The sequence below is a fragment of the Mesocricetus auratus genome, unplaced genomic scaffold, assembly GCF_017639785.1.
Source record: "Mesocricetus auratus isolate SY011 unplaced genomic scaffold, BCM_Maur_2.0 Super-Scaffold_100046, whole genome shotgun sequence".
In the NCBI taxonomy this organism is placed as follows: Eukaryota; Metazoa; Chordata; class Mammalia; order Rodentia; family Cricetidae; genus Mesocricetus; species Mesocricetus auratus.
This window is the reverse complement of record NW_024429223.1, coordinates 3132109-3159463: the sequence shown is the minus strand read 5'-3', so window position 1 is coordinate 3159463 and position 27355 is coordinate 3132109. Positions and strand designations below refer to the sequence as shown.

Sequence of the window (27355 nt, the reverse complement as noted above, 5' to 3'; positions counted from 1 at the left end):
TGCTAAAACCCTAGTAGGAGTTAAGAGGGAAGTTACTGCCAGTGGTAGTTCTGGCCGGAGTCACTGAGGCTTCCCGTAGAGCCATAAGGATGGAGACGATGTAGACTGTTAACAGACACGATTTACAGTTACAACCCGAGTCGGGGGAGAAGCGGAAGTCAATCCAGGGCTAGGGTCTTCGTAGCTTAGCAGATGGTCCCGGTTCCTAGCTACCTCGGAGGAACAACGAGCCAGAGGAACGAGCTTGGAGGGAAACCGGGCACAGCTGCGGCTTTGGACACACGGTCAGAAAACGGAGTGGACATGTGAAATCAGAGCCGAGGAGAGAGGAGAGAGACAGAGACAGACAGAGACAGAGAGAGGAGAGAGAGACAGAGAGACACACAGAGAGGAGAGACACACAGAGAGGAGACAGAGAGACAGAGACACAGAGGAGAGACAGAGAGACACACACACAAAGAGGAGACAGGAGAGACAGAAACACAGAGAGAGAGAGGAGACAGAGAGAGGAGAGAGGGAGAGAGAGACAGAGACACAGAGGAGAGACAGAGAGAGAGACAAACAGAGACACAGCCGGGCGGTGGTGGCACACGCCTTTAATCCCAGCACTCGGGAGGCAGAGGCAGGCGGATCTCTGTGAGTTCGAGGCCGGGCTGGTCCGACAGCCTCCAAAACAATACAGAGAAACCCTGTCTCGTAACCCCCCCCAAAAAAAGACACAGAGAGAGAGGAGAGAGACAGAGAGAGAGAGAGAGACACGCCGGGGACTTGCTAGTGTCCAGCGGCACCCTGAATGCCAAGGAGCCCGGATCAAGCCGTCTGAACCGAGTTGGACCCTGCAGGAAGGACAAGCAAGTTTTTTTTTTGGGGGGGGACAGAGTTCCAGCGCTGCTCCGGCCCGCCGATGGCCGGCCCACGAGCTAGGAGGGCGACCGCTCGCTCACCAAGGCACCGACCTCGGGGCTCGTGACCAAATGGCGGCGGCCGCACAGTCAGCCGTCGGTGCCGTGGGGGAAAAAAAAAAAACAGAAGCAGTAGCAGCAGCTTCCGTCTCTCCGAAAACGCCACCGGAGCGAAAGCCCGGTCTCCCCCGGGGAAGGGGAGCGGGAGCGGGGGAAACTTGGGCCCGACCATTGCCGCGGAGGGAGCCAGGAAGCGCCGGCGGCGGCCGCGGCCCGCCCGAGTCTCGCGAGAGCGCACGCGCGGCCTCGCCCTCCCGGCATGCCCCGCGCCGCCGCCGTCGCCGCTTCCGCCGCCGCCGCGGTCCTGAGGGCGGGAGGCTGGGGGAGGGTAGCGGAGCCGGCGCGGCCGCCATGTTGGCTCCGAGGAGGCTGCTGTGAGGTCGGCGATTTGAGCGGAGGGGAGCGCGAGCGAGCGAGCGAGCGAACGGGGCGGGCGGGCGGGCGACGTCGCCATGAGCGGGGGCACTCCTTACATCGGGAGCAAGATCAGCCTCATCTCCAAGGCGGAGATCCGCTACGAGGGCATCCTCTACACCATCGACACCGAGAACTCCACGGTAGCCCTCGCCAAAGGTACGGCGGGGCCGGGCCTCGTTGTGGGATGGCGGTGGGTGGGTGTGGGGGGGGGAGCGCGGGCCGAGCCGGGCCGGGCCGGGCGGGGGCGCGGGTCCTCAGGGGAGGCCGCACCGTCGCTCCCGGTCCCCCCGAGAGCGTGACGAGGGCCCCGGGGCGCGGCCGGTTCCCCGGGTTCTCCCCACCCCGGGCGGCTGCTGCTGCTGCTGCTTCCTTCCCTCCCCCGCTCGCCCCCGGCCGCTCCGCGCCTTCCATCCGGGGAACGAGCGCGCGGCGGCGGCGGCGGCCCCGGGGCGGGGCGCTCCCGAGAAGTCCCGGGAAGCGGCGGGAGGAGAACGCACGCACACACGCGCGCGCACACACCGCGGGTTCGCGTCTTCCAAGACCGAAATTCGGCCGTCCCGTCTCCTCCGAAGCCGCCGAACAAAGCCCGGGGGGAGCCCCAGGAATCTTTCCGCCCGGCCTGGAGCTGAAATGCGGCGGATGTGTTGGCTCCCGGCACCACCCCCTCCTCCTTTTTATTTATTTTTTTATTATTGTATTTTTTAACGCCTTCCCCCGAGGTCTTCGTCTCGCTCGGCTCCAGCGGAGCCCCAAGCTCGAGCGCGCTCGGAAACTTTGGGGTGCGCGCCGCGCGGGCGGTGGGGGCCGCGGAAGGCCGTCGGCGTTGGCTCGGCCGGGGACGGTGGAGCCGCTCGCGCCCGGCTCGCTGGCTTCGCTTGCCGCCCCCCGTGCAGTCTCCCGGGGCCTCTTCTTCCTGGGACCCCGGTGGGGAGGAAAAGCTGAAGCTCGGTGACCCGGCACTCCTCCCGTGCGCGACTCGGATCGAGCTTAATTGACTGCGGAGCTGCTGGACCGAGTTCCACGGGGTGGGGGGAGAGGGAAGTTGTGTTTAAGAGAGGAGGGGGCGCCACCACCCACCCGCACCCACCCCTTCGGCGTCCGCACAGCCTCTGGGTTTTGCTTTCCGTTCGCACACGTGCTGCTGGCCCTTTGCCAAGAAAGCAGACAGAAAATAAAATAAAATCAGTTAACTCTGAGCGTCTGATCTTAGAGGAAGCCCCGCAACGGTTCGCAAATACTCACTGGGGAGGAGCGCTTTCCCACCACACCTTGGCTAGGGAAAGAGGTCCTGTGGAACGGGGCTGGGTCTCGTCTTTAGGTGAGTGGGAGAGCCCCCTCAGCACCGAACAAGCTGTGATAACTCTCTCTTGTTTTTTGGATGTTTTGGAAGACCCTTTCGATATTTGTTGGGGGGCAAATTGACCTAGGTAAGAAAATTTTTACTTTATGTTGTTGGATACCTGACATGGATTAGGACTTTGACCCCGATTGACGTCTCTCAAAGTGGGAGATCTGGATCCCATCTCCAGTACCACAAAAACAACGCTCAGAAAAATAACACTAAACCGGGCGGTGGTGGTGCACACCCGGGAGGCAGAGGCAGGAGGATCTCTGTGAGTTCAAAGCCAGCCTGGTCTACAGAGCGAGTTCCAGGACAGCCTCCAAAACAATACAGAGAAACCCTGTCTTAAAAAGAAAAAAAAAGCATACTATAAAAGAGTAGGGTGTTATTTTCTATACTTGAATTGTGGTGATACTTGAGTAACTTTTGGCAATGTACTTTTAAAGCATCCTTGAACCAAACACAGTGAAAAGTCTGCTATTTAAACAGCAGTATGAAGCCTGGTTCTGTGATGATTGCCTCTAGTCCCAGCTATTCCAAAGGCTTCTTGAACTAAGGAAGTTCAGGCCTGCTTAAGCAACACGGGCACGTCATCTTAAAAGGCAGATAAATACAGGTGTCTCAGTTGATGGAGTGCATAAAACCCTGGGTTCAATCCCCAGTGAGAAAAAGAGGGTGTGGGTGGTACATGCCTGTGATTCCACGGGGAGGGGTGGGGCAGGAGGTCAGGCACTCCAGATCTGCCTGGTAGACATGAAACCCTCTGAGAAAAGACAAAACTGAAAAGCCAAGGAATGCCCCCATCTTCCTCTTTGCCTGTGGAGTACTGTAACACGTTGCCTGTGAAAGAGCCTGCTTTTGTCTCTAAAGACACTCACTGTACTTCAGGGTGTATGATTCCGTTCTCTTCAGTAGTTATTAAAGACTTGGCCATGTTGTGAAGCTGGGCGTGGTGGCACAGACCTTTGTCCCCGCATTCAAGAGGTAGTGGCAGGTGGATTTGAGTTCAGGACAGCCTGGTCTGTTCAGGGAGTTCCAGGCCAACAAAACTACATAGTGAGACCCTGCCTCAAAACAAGCTGGAAAGGCTTGGGCGTCATTAGTTTGCTTGCTTTTTTTGTCTACTTGCTGATTTTGCTTCATGGGTATGTTTTAATGATTTTGTTAAAGTGTAGGGGAAGCTTTCTAAAGTTCTTAGTGCTCTCACCAAATGACCTAGACTCTGGTTGAGAACAGTGTTTCTCATTAAAGTGGTTCTGCAGAGGTTTGGGGGTTTGTTCATTTGACAGTCTTATAGCTTGGGCTGGCCTCCAGCTGGGTGTATAGTCAAGGATGCTTTGAAGGATCTGCCAGCTTCCGCTTGGAAGTCCTAGTCTCCTAGCCAGCACCTGGGTGCTGCACGGGTTATAAGGTGTGGGAACTCTTTGAAAACATTTTTTATGTTATTTATTTATTCATTTGAGACAGGCTTTCTCTGTATTGTTTTGGAGGCTGTCCTGCAACTCGCTCTGTACACCAGGTTGGCTTCGACTCACAGAGATCTACCTACCTGTGCCTCCCAAGTGCTGGAATTAAAGGTGTGCACCACCTCAATTTTCAAAATGAGACGTTGGGAGCTGGGGGTGACTAAAACCTGAGGTGCCTGACAAGCCTTAGTTCAGTTCTTAGACTCTTGGTAGAAGGAGAGAGGCAACGCCAGCAGATAGCTCACCTCCACATGTTCACACAAAATAAATTTAATATGCTTGACCTTTATTTTATTTTATGTGTGTGGAAGTTTTGCTTGCATATATGTCTGAACCACATGCATGCCTGGTGACCGTGGAGACCAGAAAGGGACATCAGATCCCTTGGAAGAGCAACTACATTCTTAACCCCTGAGCCATTCCCCAAAATAATTTTTTTTTTTTTTTTTGGTTTTTGGAGACAGGGTTTCTCTGTAGCTTTGGAGGCTGTCCTGGAACTCACTCTGTGGACCAGGCTGGCCTCGAACTCACAGAGATCCGCCTGCCTCTGCCTCTCGAGTGCTGGGATTAAAGGCGTGCGCCACCAACACCCGGCCTCCCCAAAATAATTTTTAAAAGTTATTAAAGAGCTGGAGAAAATGCTCAGCTGGTATGAGCACAACGGTTAGAACTTTGGGTAGATGGAATATTTTACTTAATCTTCCCACAGGTTTGGATATTTGACAGCAGCAGTTTGTTTACAGCTTGGGGATATTCAGAACAGTATTTTTAGGAAAATTAGTGTTTGAATGCACCAATGATGTGTTTAAATCATCTTGGGGGGCACATACGTAGGATTTGAATTGCAGGGGCACAGGAAGTGTATGTCTTTACTAAGTAATGCAAAGCAGTTTTTTCTTCTAGGTGCTTACTAGTTTTTATTTCAATAGTAAGAATACTAGTTGTCCCGTGCCTCACCAGCAATAGTGCTGAGGGCCATATATCTTCATTCTTGCCAATCTGGTGGTGTGGCTTTCATTGATTTATCTTGTTATTAGTTAGGTGGATGTGTAGGAAGGTGTGTGCACATGGGTGCAGTTGCCAGAGGCGTGGGTTTCCCCTGGTGGTGAGATCTGAGAGTGTGGTGGGCGTGCAGCTCTTAACCACTGGGCCACCTGCTGCCCTTGGATGGGCTTTAGTCCCTCTTTCTCTGGCTGCTGGTAAGTTTTGAAGGTCTTTCCATTTCTAAGCCATTTGATGTTTATCTTTCCTTAAGTGCCTTTGAAATTTATCAGTGGGGTTATCTGCTGGAGTTTTGAGTTCTAAATATAAATCCTTTGGTGGGTGTATATATTACAAATATCTTTTCCCATGTAATGGGTTTATTGTAGATATTTCCTCATTTTAATGTAGACATGTTTATCAGACTTTCTTTTAGTGTTAGTGGGATGGTGCTTCTTTTCATCTTTTTATCCATGTTAATAATGTTCTTTTCTTTAATCCAGTGCTATGCTACTTCATCTTTTTAGACCACTTCTTTTGTTTGTTTTTGGTTTTCCACACTTAGCTGAAATGTTTAGAACTTTAATTTAACTTCAGTAAAAGACTCGCTTGGATTTTATGGTCTGTACTATAAGTCTTTTACATGGCTATCATGTATAACTTAGATATACCTGAAACTTTTGAAATTTGGCTAGTTAACATTTGGTATGATAAAGAATTACAGTGACTGTATCTGTGGCTTTGCCTGGTAGAAAGTCATCATTTATGCCTATCTTAATGTCAATTCTTAAAAAAAACACTTCTCTCCTATTCTAGTTTGAGTAATAAATTGTATAATCCCACAATAATAAGAAAATGAGCCAGTGATGGTGCACTAATCCCAGCACTTGGGAGGCAGAGGCAGGCGGATCTCTGTGAGTTCGAGGCCAGCCTGGTCTACAGATCGATTTCCAGGACAGCCTCCAAAGCCACAGAGAAATCCTGTCTCAAAAGAAAGTGAAAGCCTGCTAGGGAGGTACTGGTAATGGTTGGTTTCTCTTGCATTCTTCTAGAGATCGCATAAATTAGCTCTCTTCCCGAAGGCAAAGCCCAGATAAGCTTGATGGCCTTTGATCCTAACAACCTAGGTAAATGTCAGGAAGTCTTAAAAGGCAATCTGAAATGACCTGGACAGTTGCCTCTTAAGAGTGCTTAAGTGTGGATAACCTGTGTCGTGGTGGTTTTAGTGGCACCTGCACTTTGTAGTCCTGTGTTATTCCTTTAAAATTAAATCATCTGGGTCTGGAGTTAGAAGCACTGGCTGATCTCCAGAGAACCCGGGTTCCCTTCTCAGCACCAACATGACCATCCTCAGCCATCTGTAGTCTCTGGAGATCTGACGCCTCTTCTGGCCTCCAAGGGACTGCATGTGTGTGGTACACATGACATACATCATGCAGGCAAAGATGATGCCATACATAATTTCTTTAATGTAAATCCCTGAATGGGAATGTTGGGAAATTTGCATGAGTGGGTAGGTAAAAGAGGAAGTTTTATAACAAATAGACATTGTCAGGGGGGTAAACTTGTACTCTGTGACTTAAATTTTCACTTAAAAAAATCAGATCAAGGGGTCTGGAGAGATGGCTCAGGGGTTAAGAGCACTGGCTGCTCTTCAGATGTCCTGAATTTGTGTCATATACAAAGGTGGTAAACTGTTAACTGTCTTCAACTGCTGAGTCGTGTCTACTGGCTTAGCTTATCATCCTGCTTGTTCATTGGCCACGAGTCATAAATCACTGTCCTAGTGGTACTAGTAGACACTTGACCTTTTCTTGATAGACTCTCTCTATGTAGCCTGACTGACCTGACATTCATGCTGTCCTCAAATTCATGAGATCACCTGCCTCTCCTGCCTTACCAATGCTGAGACTACAATGCCTGGCCACAACTTGCATGGTGGAAAAATCTAAATCTAAGAACTCACAAAATTGTTACCTCAAACAACAAAGATCTCATGAAATTTAAAGCCCAGGTTTCTTTTGTTTGCTCTGTTTTGTGCAAACTAAGGCTAAAAAACATTTTTGTAGCTGCTGCTGTACAAGGCACAGAAATGTAGACTTCTAAGAGTCTTAAACAGGTGTTTTTCCGTGCAAGATGGGTAGGATGAGCCATGACTTTCTGTATAATAATGCTGAGAACCGTGTATGCCAGAAAAAAAAATAATAGAGGAGGGAAATGAAATAAGAGTAAAGAAACTTTGTTGACACAGGGTAACAGCGAGAGCTGTATTTAACTCAGTGCTGTGGTAATAAACAGCCGTGAGTACAGGTAGTTTAACTTGAATTTAATTCTTCTCTGGGAACACTTTGCCCTTATTTTCTTTCATATTTTGTGTAGATAAAGTGGTCAGTCAAGCTTATTCTAGTTTGTGTGTTTCTGGAAGAACTTGTGACCCAACAGTTGATTGGAGTACAGAGTACTTGACCAGCCAAGGCTTTTAGTATCTTTATCTTTTCCTTGGGGATGCAAGGCCTATCTTTTACCCATCCTGATAATTACATGAAGTGCTGCATAAAAGTAATTAGCTTAGAGTCAGTACTTAATGAAGTAGCAAAGCATTTTAAGTGCTTAGCAGATAAACCCCAACTTCTACCATCCATGCAGCTCTCTTGTATCTGGACGTGACAGTCCTTCGATGCCCTCACTCTCGCTCATCATTTCACCATCTGTATCCTGTTTCAATCCTGTGAGCAGTCTCTCTCTCCGCACTCCGCAGCCCTCAGTATATAGCCAGCTTCACTGAACCGACGGGGATTCCCAGGGGTCATGCTGTGTTTCCATCCCCTACTGTTTCCTGGGGGGGGGGGGGCTGTGCTCCTTCCCTTTCTCCAGACCTTCAACACCTTGTACCCACTTTTACTTTTAGTCTGTTAACCTGACTTAAACACTACACTGTGTGGATCCATGTAGCAAAACATTACATGACACCCCGCTGATGTACAATGTCTGTGTCAGCCGGCAAGGTGGGTCAGTGCTTACGGGCTCTGGTGAAAAGCCTGATGGGAAGACCTGAGTCGAATTCGTATCGCCTGGGACCCACGTGGTGGAAGGAGAGACGCGGCGGCTGCAGATTGTCGTCTGACTTCATGTGTGCACACATGTGTGCCCACTCGTCAGTGTAGACAGACTGCTCTGCCTTGTACTCAGGCACTTTGTTCACTTCTGCTTTCCTTACTGCTCTCCAGCCGCGCTTCTGTTTCCTTGTTGCATCTTTGGGAGATTAAGATACAGTGCCAAGCACAAGAAAAGTGCCCAACTGAAAGCATCTTAAAGACAGTATTAGGCCAGGTGTGGTGGCACAGCTCCTTTAATCCCAGCAGAGGCTGGTGGATCTCTGTGAGTTCAAGGCCAGCCCCAGCTACATAGTAGGTTCTAGGACTACATAGACCCTGTCTCAAAAACAAAACAAAACACCCAGAAAAGTCAAGCTTAAGTGTTGACTGCTGAGGAAGGACAGTAGATTAAACATGTTTTTTTTGTTATTTTACTTTTTTCCTGTTGATTATTAATGCCAAAAATGCATAAGATGAAAGCTTTTTTAAAGGCATAAATCTACAAAAGACCCAAGTAGATTTGGGAAAGAGACACTATTAACCAAAATTTGGAGGCCAGACAGCAAGCAAATGAGTTTATAGAACAAATTCTCAGTAGAACTGTACCTGGAAACTAAGTAGGTGGTAGGCAAAGTAACCTGATCTCTACCCTAGCTCCTGGAAGGCTCAGAATCACCATAAGGGAGTACAAGCAAAGGAAGCGATTGGGGGTGTGCATGGAGCTGAAAACTGTAGGGTTAGCTCAGAGTTTGCTCAGACAGTGCTCAGGCCAGCAGTTCCTTCTTCGTTTCTATGACTGGTGACTTTCTTGTTCCCTGGGGATGCTAAGATAAGAGTAAAACTGTTTGCAGGGAACCCAGGCATTTTGAGAGCAAATGGGATGTCATGAATGAGGACGGACATGCTGGATGCTGGGACACCGCTCAGTGTGCTTCTCCCCTCTTAAACTGTGCGTTGTGGGAGGAACTAGTGGTTATGTCCTTGTTTTGTCTTGCTTTTGTGGGTTTTTCTTTTTTTTTTTGGTATGTTTTGTTTTTGAAGTAAAGGTCTAACTATATAACCCTGGCTGGCTGGCCTTGAATCTGCTGTGATCAGTTTGCTTCTTATTGAATGCTGGGTTTATGTAGAGGGAAGCCTTCCCTACAGCCTGGTTCCAGAGCCACATCAGTCCCAAATAAACACACAGGAGGCTAATAATTATGAAGCTGTTGGCCTTGCTTGTTTCTTACTGGCTAGCTCTGACTTAAGAATTTACCCCATAATTGTTAATCTAAGTATTTCTCTTACCGGAGAAAAGTTGGCCTTGCTTGTTTCTTACTGGCTAGCTCTGACTTAAGAATTTACCCCATAATTGTTAATCTAAGTATATCTCTTACCGGAGAAAAGTTTCCAGGCTTCTTACCCCTATGGTGGTTACATCTTGACTCCCTGTGTTTCTCCTTCCCAGAGTCCTCCTCGACTCCTAGTCCCACTATCTTGCTTCCCGGTTGGCCAACAGTGCTTTATTGACATGTACACAGGACTTCCACAACAGGTTTATACATATTTACCACCACACCCAACTACCTTAAGTTGTATTAAGTGCAATTCAGCAACTATAGTTTTTTTCTCTTCTCTTTTTAACAGCTTTATTGTGTAGTTTACATGCTATAAAATTCACCCATTTTCAGTGTACAAGGCTGTGAGAGTCACATAGCCATCACTTCTTTGTTTAAGAGTTTATTGGCTCACAGCTCAAGGAAAGTGAGGTGGCAGGTGTCTCTATGATGGCGGGAGTGTAAAGCTGTGATTCCTCCCGTTTGCTGAAAGAGGAACTGGAATCTGCTTTTACAACAGATTACCATCCTAAAGTTCCTTTGTCTGGTTATTCGTGTCTACTCTCCTTTGTTTTTGGCCTTATATTCCCTTACAGACAGAGCCCAAAGTCAAGCCCAGGGCCCTGAGTTCTACCACCCTGCTACAGTCCCTGTTCCCTTTGCTTTTAATATGTGAATTACACTGATTGGGTTCCCAATTCAGAGCTATATTTTAGAAAGCTATGCTTGAGACAGTTATAGTGGAGTCCCAGCTTTTTATATGTGCCAGGAGCCCAGGCCCTCTGCAAGAGTCACAAGTGCTTTTAACCAGTGAGCTCTAAGACACAGATGAGTAGAACTTACCTTCTCTATGCCTAAGGTAAAAATATTAACGTGTGTTTGCTTTTCTTTCTCGCCTCTCTTTTCAGGTTTATATCATTTGAAATTGTAGTACAGGTTTTCATTACATTGCATAATTGTATTCTTGGAATCCCTTAAAATGGTTATATTAGCAATATTTATAGCAAATATATGTATATGAAAATTATACATTTATCTCATGAGTCAACATGAATTTGTTTAGCTATATTTTTCCCTTTTTTTAAGGGGAGGGAGAGGTATATGTGGAATCTGAGGTATGTGTCTGCCTGTGTCTTAACTATTTCTGCTTGTGTGGTAGCTAGCCTTACCAGCTAAGTTGTTTCCTTGTCCCTCTCCTTCCTCACTGAGAAGATAGGATTTAGGGCATCACACAAGGCATCTCCAGGTCCATCCATCACCCCCACACACCCTACCCAGTGTGCTTTTTAAACATTGTTCTGTAGTTTTTCTGGCTACTTACTCACTTAAGCGGTTTGCTACCAAGCCTGGTGGTGGCACACGCCTTTAATCCCAGCAGGCAGAGGCAGAGGCAGTTGAGCCTCTGAGTTTTGAGGTCAGTCTGGTCTACAAAGCTACAAGGAGAAACCTTGTCTTAAAGAAAAAAAAAAGAACGTTTGCTACCATCCTGGCTTTCATTTCTGTGTTGAGTACATCTTATTTGCTGGGCATGGTAGTCCTCTCTGTCACTCCAGCACTGGAGAAGCAGAGGCTGGAGGATCACCAGTGCTGAAATGTAGCCAGTGATTGGCATGATCTCAAAAAAAAAAAATCCATATTGGTGGTCTTTCTGGCAACTTCCTATTTAAGCCGTTGTGGGGCCTTTCCTTCAAGAGTACATCTTTCATTCCTATCCATGCTGATTAAGGAAGCTAGCCTTTCTGTAACCCAGGAAAATGTTTGTCTCTTATTTGGTTGTTGCTTTTTGTTGTGGATCTCTGCTTTAAAGATACTTAGTTTTAAATATTTTCCTGTGTAGTTCTGGCTGGCTGGGAACTCATGCATAATCCAGTTTGTCCTTGAACTCTGAAATCTGTCTGCCTCTATTGAGTGTGAACATGGCTTTGTATGTAATTTCTTATTTGAAGCTAGGAGACAGCACTTTGACTCTAAGAAGAGTTGGCCTTCCTGCCTTTGAGTAAACAATAAGTGTAATAAAACAGCACCTAAAATTTGCCCCTTCTCAGGAGTGTGGAGGCTGGAAGGGTCAAGGACACACCATGGGAGGGCTCAGCCATCAACTGACTTAGGTTCATAGGGGCTCCCAGAGACTGGACTGACAACCAGGGAGAGTCTGACCTAGGCACTCTGAATGTTACAGTTCTGTAGCTTGATTCTGTTGGTGGAACTCCCAACAGCGGCATCAGGGGCTGTCTCTGACTGACTTTTACTGGCTTTTGGGATCCGACTCCTCATACTGGGTCACCTTGCCAGCCTTAATCCATGGGGAGGTGCTTGGTCTTACTGCAACTTGATATGCTGTGTTTTGTTGACACTCTTGGGAGACCTGCCCTTTCCTGGACAGAGATGCAGGAGACTGAGGGCGTCAGGGGGGAGCATGTGGGGGAGGCTGCGCCTGGGATGTAAGATAAATAGATGAATAAAAAAGTTGTCCCTTTTCCTTAAGTGTTTTGTGTTTGTATTTAAAAGAAGGATGGGGGCTGAAAATGGCTCAGAGGTAGAACCCTGGCTATTCTTCCAAAGGACCCAGGTTCGGTTCCCAGCACTCCACTTCACGGGGCGTGTTCCTCTAAGTCCTACTTGCTGCTTTTCAGATGCCCCGGTAGTGCTGTCGCACTGTGACTCCATGGAGGGATCCCTCCTCGGGCTCCAGTCACTTCCCCAGAGCCCGTGAGCTGGCAGGCAGATGCCCTCTGCATTTCATGCTCATTCAAGCCGGGCTGGCTAAAGGCTTTTCAATTCTCTGCATCTCTTCAGCAGCCACCCCAGCCAAGATTGTCATGTCAGCCTGGGAACAGAGCCTTCCTGTGATCTTTACTCAGTGCTTTGCATGTCTCTTTTTCATTTCATAACATGTGTGCATCTCTGTCCTAGGGAGCTCACCCTACCCTTGTCTGCCATTGTCGTCGTGGAATCTCAGTTCAGATGTTGCACGGTGAAAACAGCTCTTTGGGCTTCATGTGATTTCCTTTAACCTCATTTTTCTCATTTCTGGCATTTTTTATGAGAGGAACAACCACTTGCAGTACAGTCTTCGTGCAGAGTAGCTAGCTAATTAGCACATGTTGTGGTTCCTGGTTTATTCCCAAATTGGGGTGGGAAGGATCAGATCCGTGGTAGTCAATGCTCCCTGTCACCTTATTGTAAACCCACGAGTTCCTGGGTTTCCTTGCTACAGATTTTCGAGTTCTGTTAATGCCATTGTCGTCATATGTCAGGGACCCACGGCTGTGTGGGACTCGTGTCCCAGCTGACCCGTTACTCTTGGCTTCCATGGCCACAATGCTTCCTTTGTCATGAGAATGGCAGGTTAACGTTTCCCTGGAGTGCTATGGGGAGGCATAAACAGTGTTGGCCAATAATGACCGGGGAGTTCATACTGACAGCATTGGGTAAAGCCTTATTGTCTGAGGGGAAGAAGCCGTGCTGGTGAGGTCAGCTGCACTGTTTTAAGAGGATGGGGAAAGGGAAATGTAGACTTAACCCTAGCTTTGTGTTTATCGGGCTTCACCTTTCTGTTTCACTACCAGACGTCAATGTCTTTGTACACAACGTGTTAGCTATTTGTTGATCACATGGAAGGTACTTCTCAGAAAAATTGTGCCTGGTTGGAAAATGTATAGTTCAAATTTGGTGAGTATTTATTTAGAAGACAGTGGAATGACGATGGGGTTGTTTTTTGAGTCATAGTCTTTCTACGTAACCCCTATGGTCCTCAAATTTAGAGTCCTTTTACCTCAGCCTCCTGAGTGCTGGGATAACCATTACACCTAACCTGGAGACAGATGTGTTTATGTCAGTTTCCTTTGTCCATCCTGTACTCTGTAGAAATTTGTTGGACATGATTCCCCCCCCCCCCCAAAAGGGTTTCTCTGTATTGTTTTGGAGGCTGTCCTGGAACTCTGGAACTGGCTCTGTAGACCAGGCTGGTCTCGAACTCACAGAGATCCGCCTGTGTCTGCCTCCCGAGTGCTGGGATTCAAGGCATGCGCCACCAACACCCTGCAGACATGATCTCTGTTACAGTTAGAGTTTACCTTATAAGAAACAGACCAAGGGGGCATTATTATATCGCCATGTAAAACCTCAATGCTTTAGGTTTTAACATGTCTGTGCTGTTACTTTAGAACTTTTTATCTTTGATAGAATCAGCTTGGTTATTTATCCTGATACATTCTTTTTGCTTTTTCTCACATACCTTTAGCACGTGTTGCCTTTAATAAACAAGGGGAAGGTCTGGGCTTTGTTGTTGCTTTTTGTTTGTTTGTTTGTTTTTGTGGGTCACTAGATTCACCTGGATACAGGTTGAGTGGTTTCATTAGGCCTTAGAAAGCCTAATCGAATGCTCTGACTTTGTAGAAGGGCCTTGACTTATCCACTCTGTTTCAGAACAAGCTAATGGGCAGCTTTGAGGCCTGGGATATTATTCATTTGTGGTGATGATGAAGATGGATTGAGATTGATTTTTATCTGTAATTTTCTTAGTTCTGTTTTCTGTTCTTCGTCCTTCTGTAAAGAAGGTCGAAGTAGGGACTGAAGAGGTAGCCCAAAGGTTGGGTGAGCACTGCTTCTGCAGAGGACCCAAGTTTGGTGTCCGCACTGCCTGTCGGGTAGCTCACAACCACCTATAACTGCATCTCCAGGGCATCTGATGCCCTCTGCTCTCCTCCATGGGCATTTGTACTCATATGCACATACTTACAAATAAACACACACAAGTGCACATAATTTAAAATAAAGCAAACCTTTCTGTCGAAAGGCCAAAGTATAAACCTTCTTACCTTAATGTGCTTTGTGGGGGAGGACATGCGCCGTGGCTCCTGCCTTTTGGCCATGAAGAGAGGTCAGGAGCGTGCTGCCCAGCTAAAGCCTTCTGTATCAGTCTCTCCTAGTGTACCTGTGTCCTCGCCTCCGTCTGTCCGTCTGGATAGTCTGGGTTTGCTAGTGCGAGTTTCCGTGGAGTTAGAGAGGACAAAGGGTAATACTTGTTCTTCCAGTTTAGACTGAGTCTCTGCCCAAATGATTGTCCTTCTTGAGAGCAGATCTCATTCACTGAACAGAAACCACAGGAATACGGAGTGGACTGCCGTGCCTGGTTACTTAGGTGTTCAGTGTGGTTTGGTTTTTGGTTTTTTTTGTTTTTTGTTTTTTTTCCGAGACAGGGTTTCTCTGTGGGTTTGGAGTCTGTCCTGGAACTCACTTTGTAGACCAGGCTGGCCTCGAACTCACAGAGATCCACCTGCCTCTGCCTCCCAAGTGCGTGGTTTGGTTTTTAGTCTTCTAGAACTTGTGTGCAGTTTAGTCCTGCCTCAACCTCCCAAGTGCTGGGCTACAAGCGTGAGCTGGGGCTTCTTTTAGGGGCTTATTTTGTTTGTTTGTTTGTTTGATTTGGATTTTAAGCTTCCCTTTGACTTTCATTTCTTTACATTTAGGGAAGGATGTTCTACAAACCTAATGATGATGTCGTAGTCTTTCCCAAAATTTCCTGATAAGTATTGGGAGGAATTTTGAGAATGAGAAACAATGCAGTCTTAAATGGGAATAGCAATGTCTCTGCCCTCCGCCCTTTACTCTTGCCGTGAGCAGTTGGTGATCAACACTTTCTTATTTGGAGCATCTCAAGGATGCTGGTGTTTTCAGTAGTCTCCTGAAACCAGCGTAAGAGACCCAGGGAGCGGCTTCAAGTGCAGATTCTGAACCCTGTTCTCAGGAACACTCAGTGGAGCGCTTCGTTATCGCCTGCTTACACTGCGGTGTGAGCCGCCGGTTCACTTCCATTGATTCCATCTTTGGTGTTAAATACTGAGAGTTAATGCATGGCAGCTATTTTAGGTGATGAGTATTTTAGTCTTCCCATGGAAACTCAGCTTCTGAAGAGTTACTCTTAAAACTTAAAAACGTTTGTTGCCATCCCTTCCCAACCAAGAACTATGATGTAAGTTGTCATATCTTTATTTTGCTGAATGAAAACACTAAAAACAAAATAGCAATGAGAAAAAAAGCAAAAACATTTTCACACATTACCACAGCCACCAAAAATAGAAGTAAAGCTGTGAGAGCAGAGGCTCATAACACTGCTTTGAGCAAAATGTGTCCTCTGTTTTCCTCCTCCAAAAATGTTTAACTGTATATTAATAAATACTTTGTCATGAGTGGTACTTGAGAACGATGCTTGGTGTTTCTAGCAGAATCCTAAGGCCCTGCCTGCGTATAGTCAGCAGCAAACATAGATCTCATGTCCTCTCTCCTCACCAGTTCGATCCTTCGGTACAGAAGATAGACCAACAGACCGGCCAATACCACCTCGAGATGAAGTCTTTGAGTACATTATATTCCGGGGAAGTGACATCAAAGACCTCACTGTCTGTGAGCCACCAAAGCCGCAGTGTTCTTTGCCTCAGGACCCAGCTATCGTTCAGGTAACTAATAGTAGATTGCCTTTGAGTGGTAGCTCACTAGGTAGTATTTACTTGGATAATATTCTTCTCTAGGTTTCTTTTGGGACCCTAAGTTGAAACATTTTTTTTAATGTACATATAAAAGTTGGTCCTCATGGTGGTCTTTCAACTTGATGCCCATATTTTCTTTTGTTTTCTTAAGTGAGGAAATTAAAAAGAAACCAGGTTTGAGTGGATCCAGATAGTAAGTCTCCAGAATCTAAGACCTGTGACTCTACACTATGCAGATCATGGTTCATACTACAAACCAGGATGACAGTGACTACTCTGGGATAAAATAACTATGTTAGATGGGGTGCTAAGTCATTGTGTGTACTATACAATATGCAGTGTGTAAATGATACCACAAGCATAGAAGGGTATTAACATAAGTTCGTTAAGGTCCCAAGTTGAAATTAGCCTTAAGTGGTCTTAGAATGGAATCTTTGCATGTTGTATTAAAGATGGATGCACCCCTGGGCAGTCCCAGCACTTCAGAGGGGGCCATGACATGGTGAGTGCATCAGGAGATAGAGGTATAACTGTCTATACAATGTTACAGTTAACCGTGAACTGAAGTCACTGTTCATGTATTTCCTAAATGTGTTATAAAACCGAACTCAGAAGAGGAATTTACATAGAGAAAGTATTTCTTGGTAGCATTAAATGTGACTGGCACAAGTAGACATACTGGCCAGAGAGATATCTCAGCAGTTAAGAGCACTGACTGCTCTTGCAGAGGTCCCAAGTCCGTCCCCAGCAACCACATGGTGACTTACAAATACTGAAAGAGGGTTGTTGACTGTTGTAATAGTGAGTGCATACTGTAAGCCATTGTGACTGCTTTTTTACCTAACAGTTAAACGTAGCATGTTTTTTAAAACCCTAGAAAAATCTGAGTTTCCATTATGTGCATGCTGCTTAGAAATTAGAATAACCTGTGGTTTTTTTCAGTCCTCACTAGGTTCATCTTCTTCTTCATTCCAGTCAGTGGGTTCCTATGGACCTTTTGGCAGGATGCCAGCATACAGTCAGTTCAGTCCAAGCACTTTGGTTGGGCAGCAGTTTGGTGCCGTTGGTGTTGGTATGTGGTAATATTTTTCCTCTTTTCCCTTTTTTTTTTTTTTTTTTTTTTTTTGTCTCAATTTATTGACCATAATGGTATAGAAACTTGTTTGGTATTTGTTTTATGACTGTAAGTATTTGTGTTGTAAGTTGGGCACAGTGTTTCATTTTATAATCCTAGCACTTGGGAATGGAGGCAGGAGGATCAGAAGCTCAAGGTTACTCTCAGAAACATAGCAAGTGTGAGGCTCGCCTAGAGTACATGTGACCCTGTCTCCAGAAAAAAGTTCACACTCTTTAACCTTTTTGTAGTAAATGAGTCAAAGTGCATTAAGGGGGGCTGGAGAGGTGGCTCGGAGGTTAAGAGCATTGACTGCTCTTCCAGAGGTCCTAAGTTCAAGTCCTGGCAACCACATGGTGTCTCACAACCATCAGTAGTGAAAGTTGGCTCCCTCTTCTGGCTTGCAGGGAGAACACTGTATACATAATTAATAAATAAATTTTTTAATGCATTTAAGGAGCTGCGAAGATGGCTTAGTGATTAAGAATACTTAACTACCTAGCACCCTGCTTAGTGTCTAACAGCCATCTGTAGCTCCAGTGATTCAGTGCTGTCTTCTGGCTTCCTAAGCAGCATGCATAGAACCCAAAGGCTGATGGGGTTCAGACTTGAAGCTGAACATCAGAACAACAAGGCGGCCGGCTACTAGCTCTGCACCAATTCTATAACTGGAGAACAAATGCCTCTACTGAGACCTTGCTTTTGTCTTACGTATTTCCCTAATGCTGGGATTAAAGGTGTGAGCTATAACTTGTAGATGATTCACTCTTGTGTAGATCTGGGTGGCCTTGGACTCACAGAGATCTGTCTATCTCTTAATCCTGACTGCTAGGATTAAAGTTGTGTTCCTGGCTAATATATCACTAATCCTAGTATTATTGCACACATGTACGCACATAAACATTTAATAAGGAAGCAAATAAATAAGCATTTAACCCACCAAACATATTAGCAGAGTAACACATTAGTCCACAGTTAAGAAAATTTAGTCTAGCACAAAGCCCACTTTTCATGAAGTGTAGAAACTCATGTATAAATACAGATGGCTTATGCAGACATGGTGAGGTGTGAAAACCCAAAGTATCTTTTTTTAAAAAAAATGCTTTCCTGACTGCACAGCATGTGGTAAGAATGGGGGTTGCTCCTCTGATCTCATGGCTGACCAAGAGCTATGGCTTGCTGCTGTCCATCATCATAGAAGAATATCTTAATTCATATAGCTAGTCTAGGAAACAATTTAAAGAGTAATTTCTACTGAATAAGCATGCTTTCCTATTACTATAAAGTGGAATGATTGTAATCAGCCCATCTTAAGTTTGGCGCTGTTACTATTTCTTCAAAATAGTTTTGTCATTGAGTCCACTATGTTACATTATTTAATTTCTGTCTCTAATGAGAGCTTCTAGAAATAGTGGACATCAGCAACTCAACAAAATTGAGTAAGGGTTTGGAACTCACTGTAAAACACAAATGTCCAGGACTGGAGAGCTGGCTTAGCCCAGAAGGACCCAAGTTCAGACCCTCATTTCTTATAGAAGCCGCCCGTATCAGTTGAAAGGGTAGAGATGAATGAATCACTGGGGCTCACAGGCCAGCCAGTCTAGATGATGAACTCCAGGTTTGGTGAGAGACCCTGTCTCATGGGGGGGGACAATTACATTAGATACCTGATGTTGACCGCTGGCCTGGACACACTTGTATACACAAGTGCCTCATACACACTCACACACACTTTTTTTTTTAACTAAATACAAACCAGGCATGATAGCACCCACCCTTAATCCCAGCAGGCAGCTTTCTGAGTTTAAAGCCAACCTAGTCTACAAAGACAGTTTTAAGACAGCCAGAGCTATATAGAGAAACCTTGTTTCCAAAATATAAATATAAATGTCCCATAAACGTGTGAAAAGGTGCTTTGCTCTTGATTACGATAAAAGCAAGTGTTTTGGAATGCGACTCAGTTAATAGAGTACTTGCATAACATGCTGGAGGCCCTGGGTTTAATGTGAGTAATATAAATTAACCAGCAATCCTGCCTTACCAGGTTCAGCCCTACAGCCTCATACTTTTAGGACAAGCACTATATAATTAAGCTACCTTCCCAGGCCTAACCAGGGGTCGCAGACAAGTTACATTAATAGCCAAAAGAATTAGAATTGTATATGGTATCTTCTCAAGCCACAAAAAATGAATTTTGGATTAATAAAGGTAATTTGAAAAACACAAATGTACATGAAATAAAAACAAGCACATCCCTAGAAATGAGGAGAGGGACCAAATTGCCCATGTTCTCTGGGGACATTTGTCAGTGAAGAGCTTTTAAAACTGGAGCTGATTTGGTATGTGGTGAGTAGTTCAGGGTGCTGAGACAGCGCCTAGTTCCCAGTGTTGTCTGACCTAGAATGTAATAAATGTTGAGAGAAGCCCAGGACTGCCCAGAGACTAGCACTCTACGAAAACAGCTATTCTTCACGCATACGGATCAAGAGTCAAAACATTACAGACTAAAGAGTCAAGTCAGAAATCACATAGGTCCCTTTAAAATAGGACTGTAAAGTTTATACCACCCAATTTCAAGACCGTTATAAAGATAGAATTATTAGAGCCACGAATTACTGGCATAAATATGGATAAGTGAAAAACAAAATAGAAGTAGAGACACCCAAATACTGATTTTTTTTTCATGAAGTTTCTGATACAGCTTGGTGGGATAGAGGGGAACACCATTTTAACAGATAGTGTTGTAGCAGCTGAATATCTCCATAGATAATGCAAACCTCGATTGATTTGTTTGTTTTTGTTTTGCTGTTTTATATTAACTTTAAGACAGGGTTTCTCTGTGAAACAGTTCTGGCTGTCCTGGAACTCACTCTGTAGACCAGGCTGGCCTCAGACTCACAGAGATCCGCCTGCCTCTGCCTCCCAAGTGCTGGGATTAAAGGTGTGTGCTACCACTGCCAGGCTTGATTGACCCTTCTTAATTAAGCCTTGGATAAAAAGTGCTTTGGGAGGCAGGTGTGACTCATGCCTATTACCCATGAACTGGGTGGTTCTGTGTGTCAACTTGACACAAGCTGGAGTCATGAGAGGAAGCCTCAGCTAAGGAAACACCTCCATGAGATCCAGCTGTAAGACAGTTTCCCATTTAGTGATTCATGGGGGAGGACCCAGGCCACAGTGAGTGGTGCCATCCCTGGGCTGCTGGTCCTGGATTCTATAAGAAAGCAGGCTGAGAGCGCCATGGGGAAGCAAGCCAGTAAGCAGCTCTCCTCTGCATCAGCTCCTGCCTTCGGGATCCTGCCCTGCTTGAGTTCCTGTCCTGACTTCCTTCAGAGATGAACAGCAATGCTGAAGTGTAAACCAAATCAACCGTTTCCTCCCCAGCTTGCTCTTTGGTCACGGGGTTTCATCCCAGCAATAGAAACCCTAACTAAGACACCTCAGTCTCTGGAAATCTGAGGCAGGGAGACTTTGAATTTGAAGAAAGCCTGGTCTACATAGTCTATTAGTGATCATGGTAGAGTGGGGGTCACAGACATGAATCAGTGGCAGAATTAAGTTAAGGAGCGGGGCCCAGTGAGAATAGGAGGTACAGGGTTTGCTACCATTGAATTTGGCACTCCAGCAGGCAGTCAGCAAGACGGTAAGAGTACACGCCTGCCTTACCCAGGAACACAAGGTGTGTCTTTAAAATGCTTCCTGTGTTCCCAGAATTTGTGGGGGTGGTGTTTCATCTCTTACAGAGCTGGTCAGAGCAGAAGCCTAACTGGAATGTGCCTTGGTGGCTGAGAGTCCTTGATGTGTGAGACGCTGCTACGTTCTGATGGCCCATTTTAAGGGGGGTTGAAGAGTAGAATTATCAGATCAGGAGTCGGGAACAGCACAGTGTCTTAAGCACCATGGCTGAAGTGTTAGAAATGGTGGAAAGAACTGGAGTGCACGGGTTCAAATACGACAAGCGTTGTGAGGAGGGTTTTATAAGCTGAGGAAATAGTGGGGCATTGGGAACCATGAGAGGGTCCCAGGTACTGTGATGGTGTGGTTCTATCTGTATTCTGACTACCTTCAGAGGTGTATGGCTGAGAGCTGGGGTGGGGCTGTTGGAACCTATAAAGGCGCAAACACTCGTCTTAGAGAAACCTGGTGCAGCAGCTATGGCAGAGGCTGGCTCCTCTCTGGTCATCTGTTACCACAGTTCCCACTCTTTTGTAACTGTTTTGGGCAAAGTGCAACACCACGATTCCTCCGAGTGGGAAGCAGTAGAGGCAGAGTCTTCTGTCTACTGCCTTACATGGTGGAAAGCTCTAGCAGAGGTATCTGATGATTCACCTGTTGATGCAAACGTTACAATAACTGAAGTTAATGTCAGTGTCCAGTGTATTGTTTCTGTTGCTCACCATCTGATTGTGTCTTCATTTTTGCAATGTGTTCCAAAAACTGTTTGCTTGAAGGCCATAGGACTACATAATCCCATTTTTTTTCATCTTACAGTGTCTAGATTTCCCAATTTTTTTGTATAATTTAATTGTCAGGATGAATAATTTTTATAAGTGTGTGTTGGGTACCTAGACAAACAGTAAAATACTGAATTTTTTTAATCCTTTGAAGCTGGGAGCTCGTTGACATCCTTTGGAACAGAAGCCTCGAATAGCAGTACCTTATCCCAGAGCAGCACAGTTGGCTCCGCCTTCACACAGGACACAAGATCTGTAAAACCGCAGCTAGCCCAAGGTAAGCTCTTCTGCCTGTCGACCACTTGCGTTCTAAACTTCTAGCAGGGTTTCCTTGTTCTGAAGGCTTAGTAACAGCATGCATCATTGGTGTTGGAGACAGGGGTCTCACTTCTTATCTTAAGCTAGCCTAATTCAGTATATTCCTGCCTTTGCCTTCTGAGGGCTGGGATAACAGGTGCGTACCAACATATTATTGCAATACATGTTTCACTGAATGCCTATTGAAATAAATGTTCTACTGAATGGCTTCTATCTATTTTCACTTTTTAGACTTTCTACAAACTGGAATTGAAATAATGAGCATTCTGTATTTGATAATTGTTCACAAAGTTTATCAAATTCCCCCTAGACGCACTCACCCCTTAGGTGAATTGGAAAACCTGTCCAAAGAAATAAACTTGATATACATGCTGGGCAGTCTTGTCTGGTGCCTCACAGACGTGGGACTTTTGTCTCAGTGGGTCACCACAAAAGAGCATCTTGTAGTGCTTCTAAAAACATAAGTCCCAATTGGTAAGAGGATTTAGATTTAGTCTTGCCAAGGACCTGAGTGGGATTCCCAACACCCACACGGGACAGCTCAGAACTGCCCGTGACTCCAGTGGGATCCAAACTGATAACCTCTAGCTATCATGGGCACTGACACAAACATAAATAAGTATATAGGGGTATGTGTTAAGTTTTAAACATTTTAAAGATTTTCTGTAAGTGACTTGGAAATAGAAGTGTAAGGAATAAAACAAAACTATAATCATGCTACCCACAAATGACAGTATTTATATCTGTGTCTTTGTTATTTTGCTGTTTTTTATATTAGAGCTCTTTCTTTACTGAAAAAATAATAAGCCTTAATTTCCTGAATTATAGCCGGGCGTTGGTGGCGCACGCCTTTAATCCCAGCACTCGGGAGGCAGAGGCAGGCGGATCTCTGTGAGTTCGAGGCCAGCCTAGTCTACAGAGCGAGTGCCAGGACAGCCTCCAAAACTACACAGAGAAACCCTGTCTCGAAAAAACAAAAAAAAAAATTCCTGAATTATAAAATGGGACTTTTCCTTGTGATCACCAAATTTCCTGTAAAAATACAAATTTTGCTGTGTGTTAGCTCACAACTTTAATCCTGGCAGTCTGGAGGAGGCAGAAGCAGGCAGATCCCTCTGAGTTCCAGGACAGCAAGGGCTGCATAGTCAAACTCTGTCTTTAAAAATCAAAAGAGGGAGCTGGAGAGATGGCTCAGCGGTTAAGAGCTGCTCTTCCAGAGGACCTAGATTAAATTCCTAGCATCCACATAGCAGCTCACAACGGTCTGCAACTCTAGTTCCAGGTGACCTGATGCCTCATACCAGTGCACATAAAATAAAGTTAAATAAACTACATATATATCAAGGGAAGAATAATGAATAACGAGCACTGGCTGCTCTTCCAGAGGTCCTGAGTTCAATTCCCAGCAACCACATGGTGGCTCACTACCATCTATACCAGTGATATCTGGTGCCCTCTTCTGGCCTGCAGAGATAAATGTAGACAGAATACTGTATCCAAAGTAAATAAGTAAATAAAAAAAGAATAATAAATAGGGATTGGAGATGTGACTCGGGGTTTAAGAACACTTGCTGCTTTTTTCAGAGGACCCAGGTTTGATTCTCAGCACCCATATGGAGGCTCACAGTCATATGTAACTCCAATCTTGAGACCCAACTTCTTCTGGCCTCTGTGGCGCTGCATGGTACACACATGCAGGCAAAACACCACAAAAGTAAAGTAAAAGTATACTGAAACCATAGGAATAAATTTAAAGATGAACAAAATAATGTACAGTGCTGCTGGTGGTGTTTAGTGGTGAAGCACTTCCTAGCTGCGTGTGATCATCTGGGTTTGATCTAGATTAAGTTATAGTAGAAAAGGGCTGGTTATTCCTGTGACATTGGTGCCTGTTGGTTTAAGAAAAGATTGAATTTCTTCCCTCATACTGAAGACTTGAAAACAGAACTAGTTTTATTAAATTCTGATGTGAATATTTATATAAATCTATGGCACAGGAAGCCTAAGACTGCTGCTCCACAGGCACAGACACATACACGGGGTGAAAATAAAATAAGGAGCCAGGTCGTGGTGGCGCTCATCTTTAATCCCAGCACTTTGGAGGCAGAGGCAGGGGGATCTCTGTTAGTTTCAGGCCAGCCAGGGCTACACAGTAAAATGCTGTCTCAAAACGCTAAATAGAGAAGTTTCTGAATTTCACACGAGTACGTGAGACTTTCTTTTTATAAGAATGTGATGGTCACTGGAGGAGGTTGTTTTGGTTTTGCTGAAATCATTTCTGGATTTATTCCTAACCCTTATTAGTAGTGAAATCAACACCATGATTAGCAAGTTGTTAGTAAACAGGAAATTTAATGTGCAGCCAACGAGCCAGTGACCCAGTGTGTGGCCCTTGTGTTCACCTCTGTACTAATTCAGAGTCACGGCTTTCTTCTCAGAAAAGCAGTGCTAAAGAGAGGTTTTATAAATCTGAGAGGTCATTTGATTATAGAATGAACGGCAGCAACAGGCAGCTCTCATCCTAACCCTTCAGGCTGCTTATGATGGTATACACCTGTAATCCCGCATACGGAAGGTTGAGGCAGGACTGTTAGGGTTCAAGGTCAGCCTTTTCTACTTAGCAAGGGCATGCTCTAAAGGGGAGAAGAAAGAAAGCGTAACTATTTGAAAAGTGCGTGGTGGCATATGCCTGTGACCTCTGCCATAGGCAGCTAGCTACATTAAAGCTGAGGCAGGGGGATCACTTGAGTCCCGGTGGCGAGTGCCAGCCAGAGCGCCTAGTCATTCCCCATCTCAAGCGGAGCTTAGCATCTTTATACAGGGTTTCTTGTGAGCCAGAGTGTACAGCCACGGACAACAGAGACTGAGTGTTTCTCTTAATACCACTTTATGTCTCCAGTGTTTTACTGGTAATTCAACTTTTGACTAAAGGAACTTTGCTGTGCATCCCATAGACATTGTAATTACACACTTGGAGAATAGTGCTAGTAAATCATCCCTGGGGGCCCGAGTACTCTACAGACAGAGCGGTCAGCATCCACCTTCTTCCCTGGTTGCCTGGACACATAGAGACAGGAGCCTGTCTAGGGATTCTTTTTTTTTTTTTTTTTTTTTTCAATAGAATGAAGATAATTTTTAACAGAATTCTCTTGGGTACAATGTCGTGGAATCTGAGAGCCAGCAAACATTACAGGAACAAAAAAACATGATTATTGCCAGGTGTTGATGGCTAGCCTGATCTACGGAGTGAGTCCCAGGACAACCTCCAAAGCTACACAAGAAACCCTGTCCTGGAAAACCAACCCCCCCCCAAAAAAAGCATGATTTAATGCCACCGTGACGTCATGAAGGAAAGGTGGGAGTGGCAGGAGAGCTTCTATGTGACTGAGAACGAGTGCCGCTGCTCTGGACGTCTCAGAAGACTTTGATTTTGCCGCCTTTCTAACCCTGACTTTATTTACCCATCTACCTGCCATGCCTTACTGTTCTTTACTTACTGTGACAGCTCTGTGCTGTAGTCATTTACACCTGCAGTCCTAGCACTGGGGTGATGGAGACAGGAGAATCAGGAGTTTAAAGACAATCTGGACTGTATGAGATTGTGTCTCCAAAAAATAAAAGTCTGACGTGTCATCATAATCTTGTGATTAGGGAAAGCCACATGACTACAGTGTGGTCTTTTCATCCCAGCACTCAGAAGGCAGAGGCAGGTGGATCTCTGAGTTTGAGGCCACCCTGGTCTAGACAGTGAGTTCCAGGACAGCCAAGGCTTCAGAGAAACCTGTCTCGAACAATGAATGAATGAATGACTGAATGACAGATAGGGTCATGGAGTGGTGGGTGGGGCTACTATGTATTTCATGAGGGTTTTGGTTTGGTTTTTTTCCCTTGTTTGTTTGAATCAGCAGCCCACTAAAGATAAGTAGATTTAAACACTGGTCTAATAAAATTAATTCAGTTTTATGCTGAGGATCTGATTAAGCAGAATAAAATTCTAGACTTTTTTTCACAAAGTCTAGATGGTTTTGAAATCCCAGGTTAGGGTAGTTTATTATCTTCTGGTTACATTTTAGGTCGATCAAGCCCTCAGTTAGACCCTTTGAGAAAAAGTCCAACCATGGAACAAGCAGTACAGACCGCCTCGGCCCACTTACCTGCTCCGGCACCTGTTGGGAGAAGGAGCCCTGTGCCAGCCAGGCCTTTGCCATCTGCCAGCCAGAAAGCAGTAGACAACCAAGAGCACAGGCGAGGTAGAGCTGAGATGTTCACTGTGCCTGCCCTGACCGGTCGATCACTCTTCACCTCATTTCACCACGAGGGTGACTTATATGAACGGCCCTAGCAGGGCTAAGCTGAACTTTATTAAATTAATAGGGTTGGGTCTTTCAACTTTGAATTAAAGTAGTGGGAGCATGGGGGTGTTTTTGTGGGGGTGTTGCCATCTCCATTCTAACGTTGCAGAAATTTTTGGTTATATCTTCTAAATTGGTTTGTCACTTTGCGTGTCTCCTTCTGTAGCTGAAGTGCATAAAGTCCCAAGGCCAGAAAACGAGCAGCTCAGAAATGATAGCAAGAGGCAAGTAGGTAAGTTCCCCGGGTAGTTGGTTTGGGCCCATTGATTTGAGGGGTTTGATGGGTGGATGGGTGGGTGGGTGGTTGTGACAGGTGGTCCCTGGGTAGCCGTGGTTGGCTTGGAACTCTGCCTCCCAAGTGCTGGAATTAAAGGCATGTGCCACCACACGCAGAAGCTACCTGGAAGTGGGGGCCCTGTGTTGTGGATCTCAATGGGGGAAATCATTTCAAGATGCAGAGTTGCTCTGACAAAGAAAGGGAGGTGGAGTCGGTGACCAGAGAGGACTGGCCCAGGGGAGTGGGTTAGTGTGACCTGCACATGTGGCAGACTATTGCTGACCTCTGCAGAATGGATGTAGGAAACCAGTGACAGCTGAGGAAGATCTGTAGTCGGTTAATTACATTCTGCCAGTGTCTGTCTCCTGGTTCTGCTCGTATACAGTAGTTCGGATGTTACTGTTGAGAAGGAAGCAGGAAAATTAGCTTTTCTGAAGTACAATTTTTCTGGAAAAGACTCTACTTGATGGCACACAGTTGTGTTTGAGTTTGGGGGTTTGTGTACGTGTTCTTGTGGCTGTATGTGCATTCAGGTGTATACTGCATATATGTGCATGTGGGGAGGGAAGCCCGAGGGAATATTAGGTGTCTGTTGATCACTCTCCACATTATTTTTGAAGTAGGATCCTCTCACTGAACCTGGGGTTCATTAACGTGGCTGGGCTGGCTGCTTAGTGAACTCCAGGGACCCACCTGTGTTCAGAACTTGATGTGTACAGGGGGTGTGTGTGGAGACCAGAGGTGGACACCAGATGTCCTCAGTCACTCTTCAT

The 27355-nt window shown here is 45.6% G+C and overlaps 1 protein-coding gene across 5 annotated transcripts in view; it reads left to right on the top strand.

Moving 5' to 3' along the window:
• Positions 1 to 1402: 1402 nt before the first annotated feature.
• The window catches only part of Lsm14a (LSM14A mRNA processing body assembly factor), a 37587-nt gene continuing 11634 nt past the window's right edge, over positions 1403 to 27355 (top strand). For 2 of the 5 annotated variants that reach the window (XM_040735422.1, XM_040735419.1), the window contains exons 1-6: positions 1403 to 1535; positions 15874 to 16037; positions 17010 to 17139; positions 21790 to 21912; positions 26027 to 26203; positions 26472 to 26537. In XM_040735422.1, coding sequence (XP_040591356.1) covers positions 1415 to 1535; positions 15874 to 16037; positions 17010 to 17139; positions 21790 to 21912; positions 26027 to 26203; positions 26472 to 26537 — 781 coding nt within the window. In that variant the 5' untranslated portion in view covers positions 1403 to 1414. The remainder of the gene's footprint in view (positions 1536 to 15873; positions 16038 to 17009; positions 17140 to 21789; positions 21913 to 26026; positions 26204 to 26471; positions 26538 to 27355) is intronic. The other 3 variants (XM_040735425.1, XM_040735424.1, XM_040735423.1) reach the window with 2 other exon arrangements.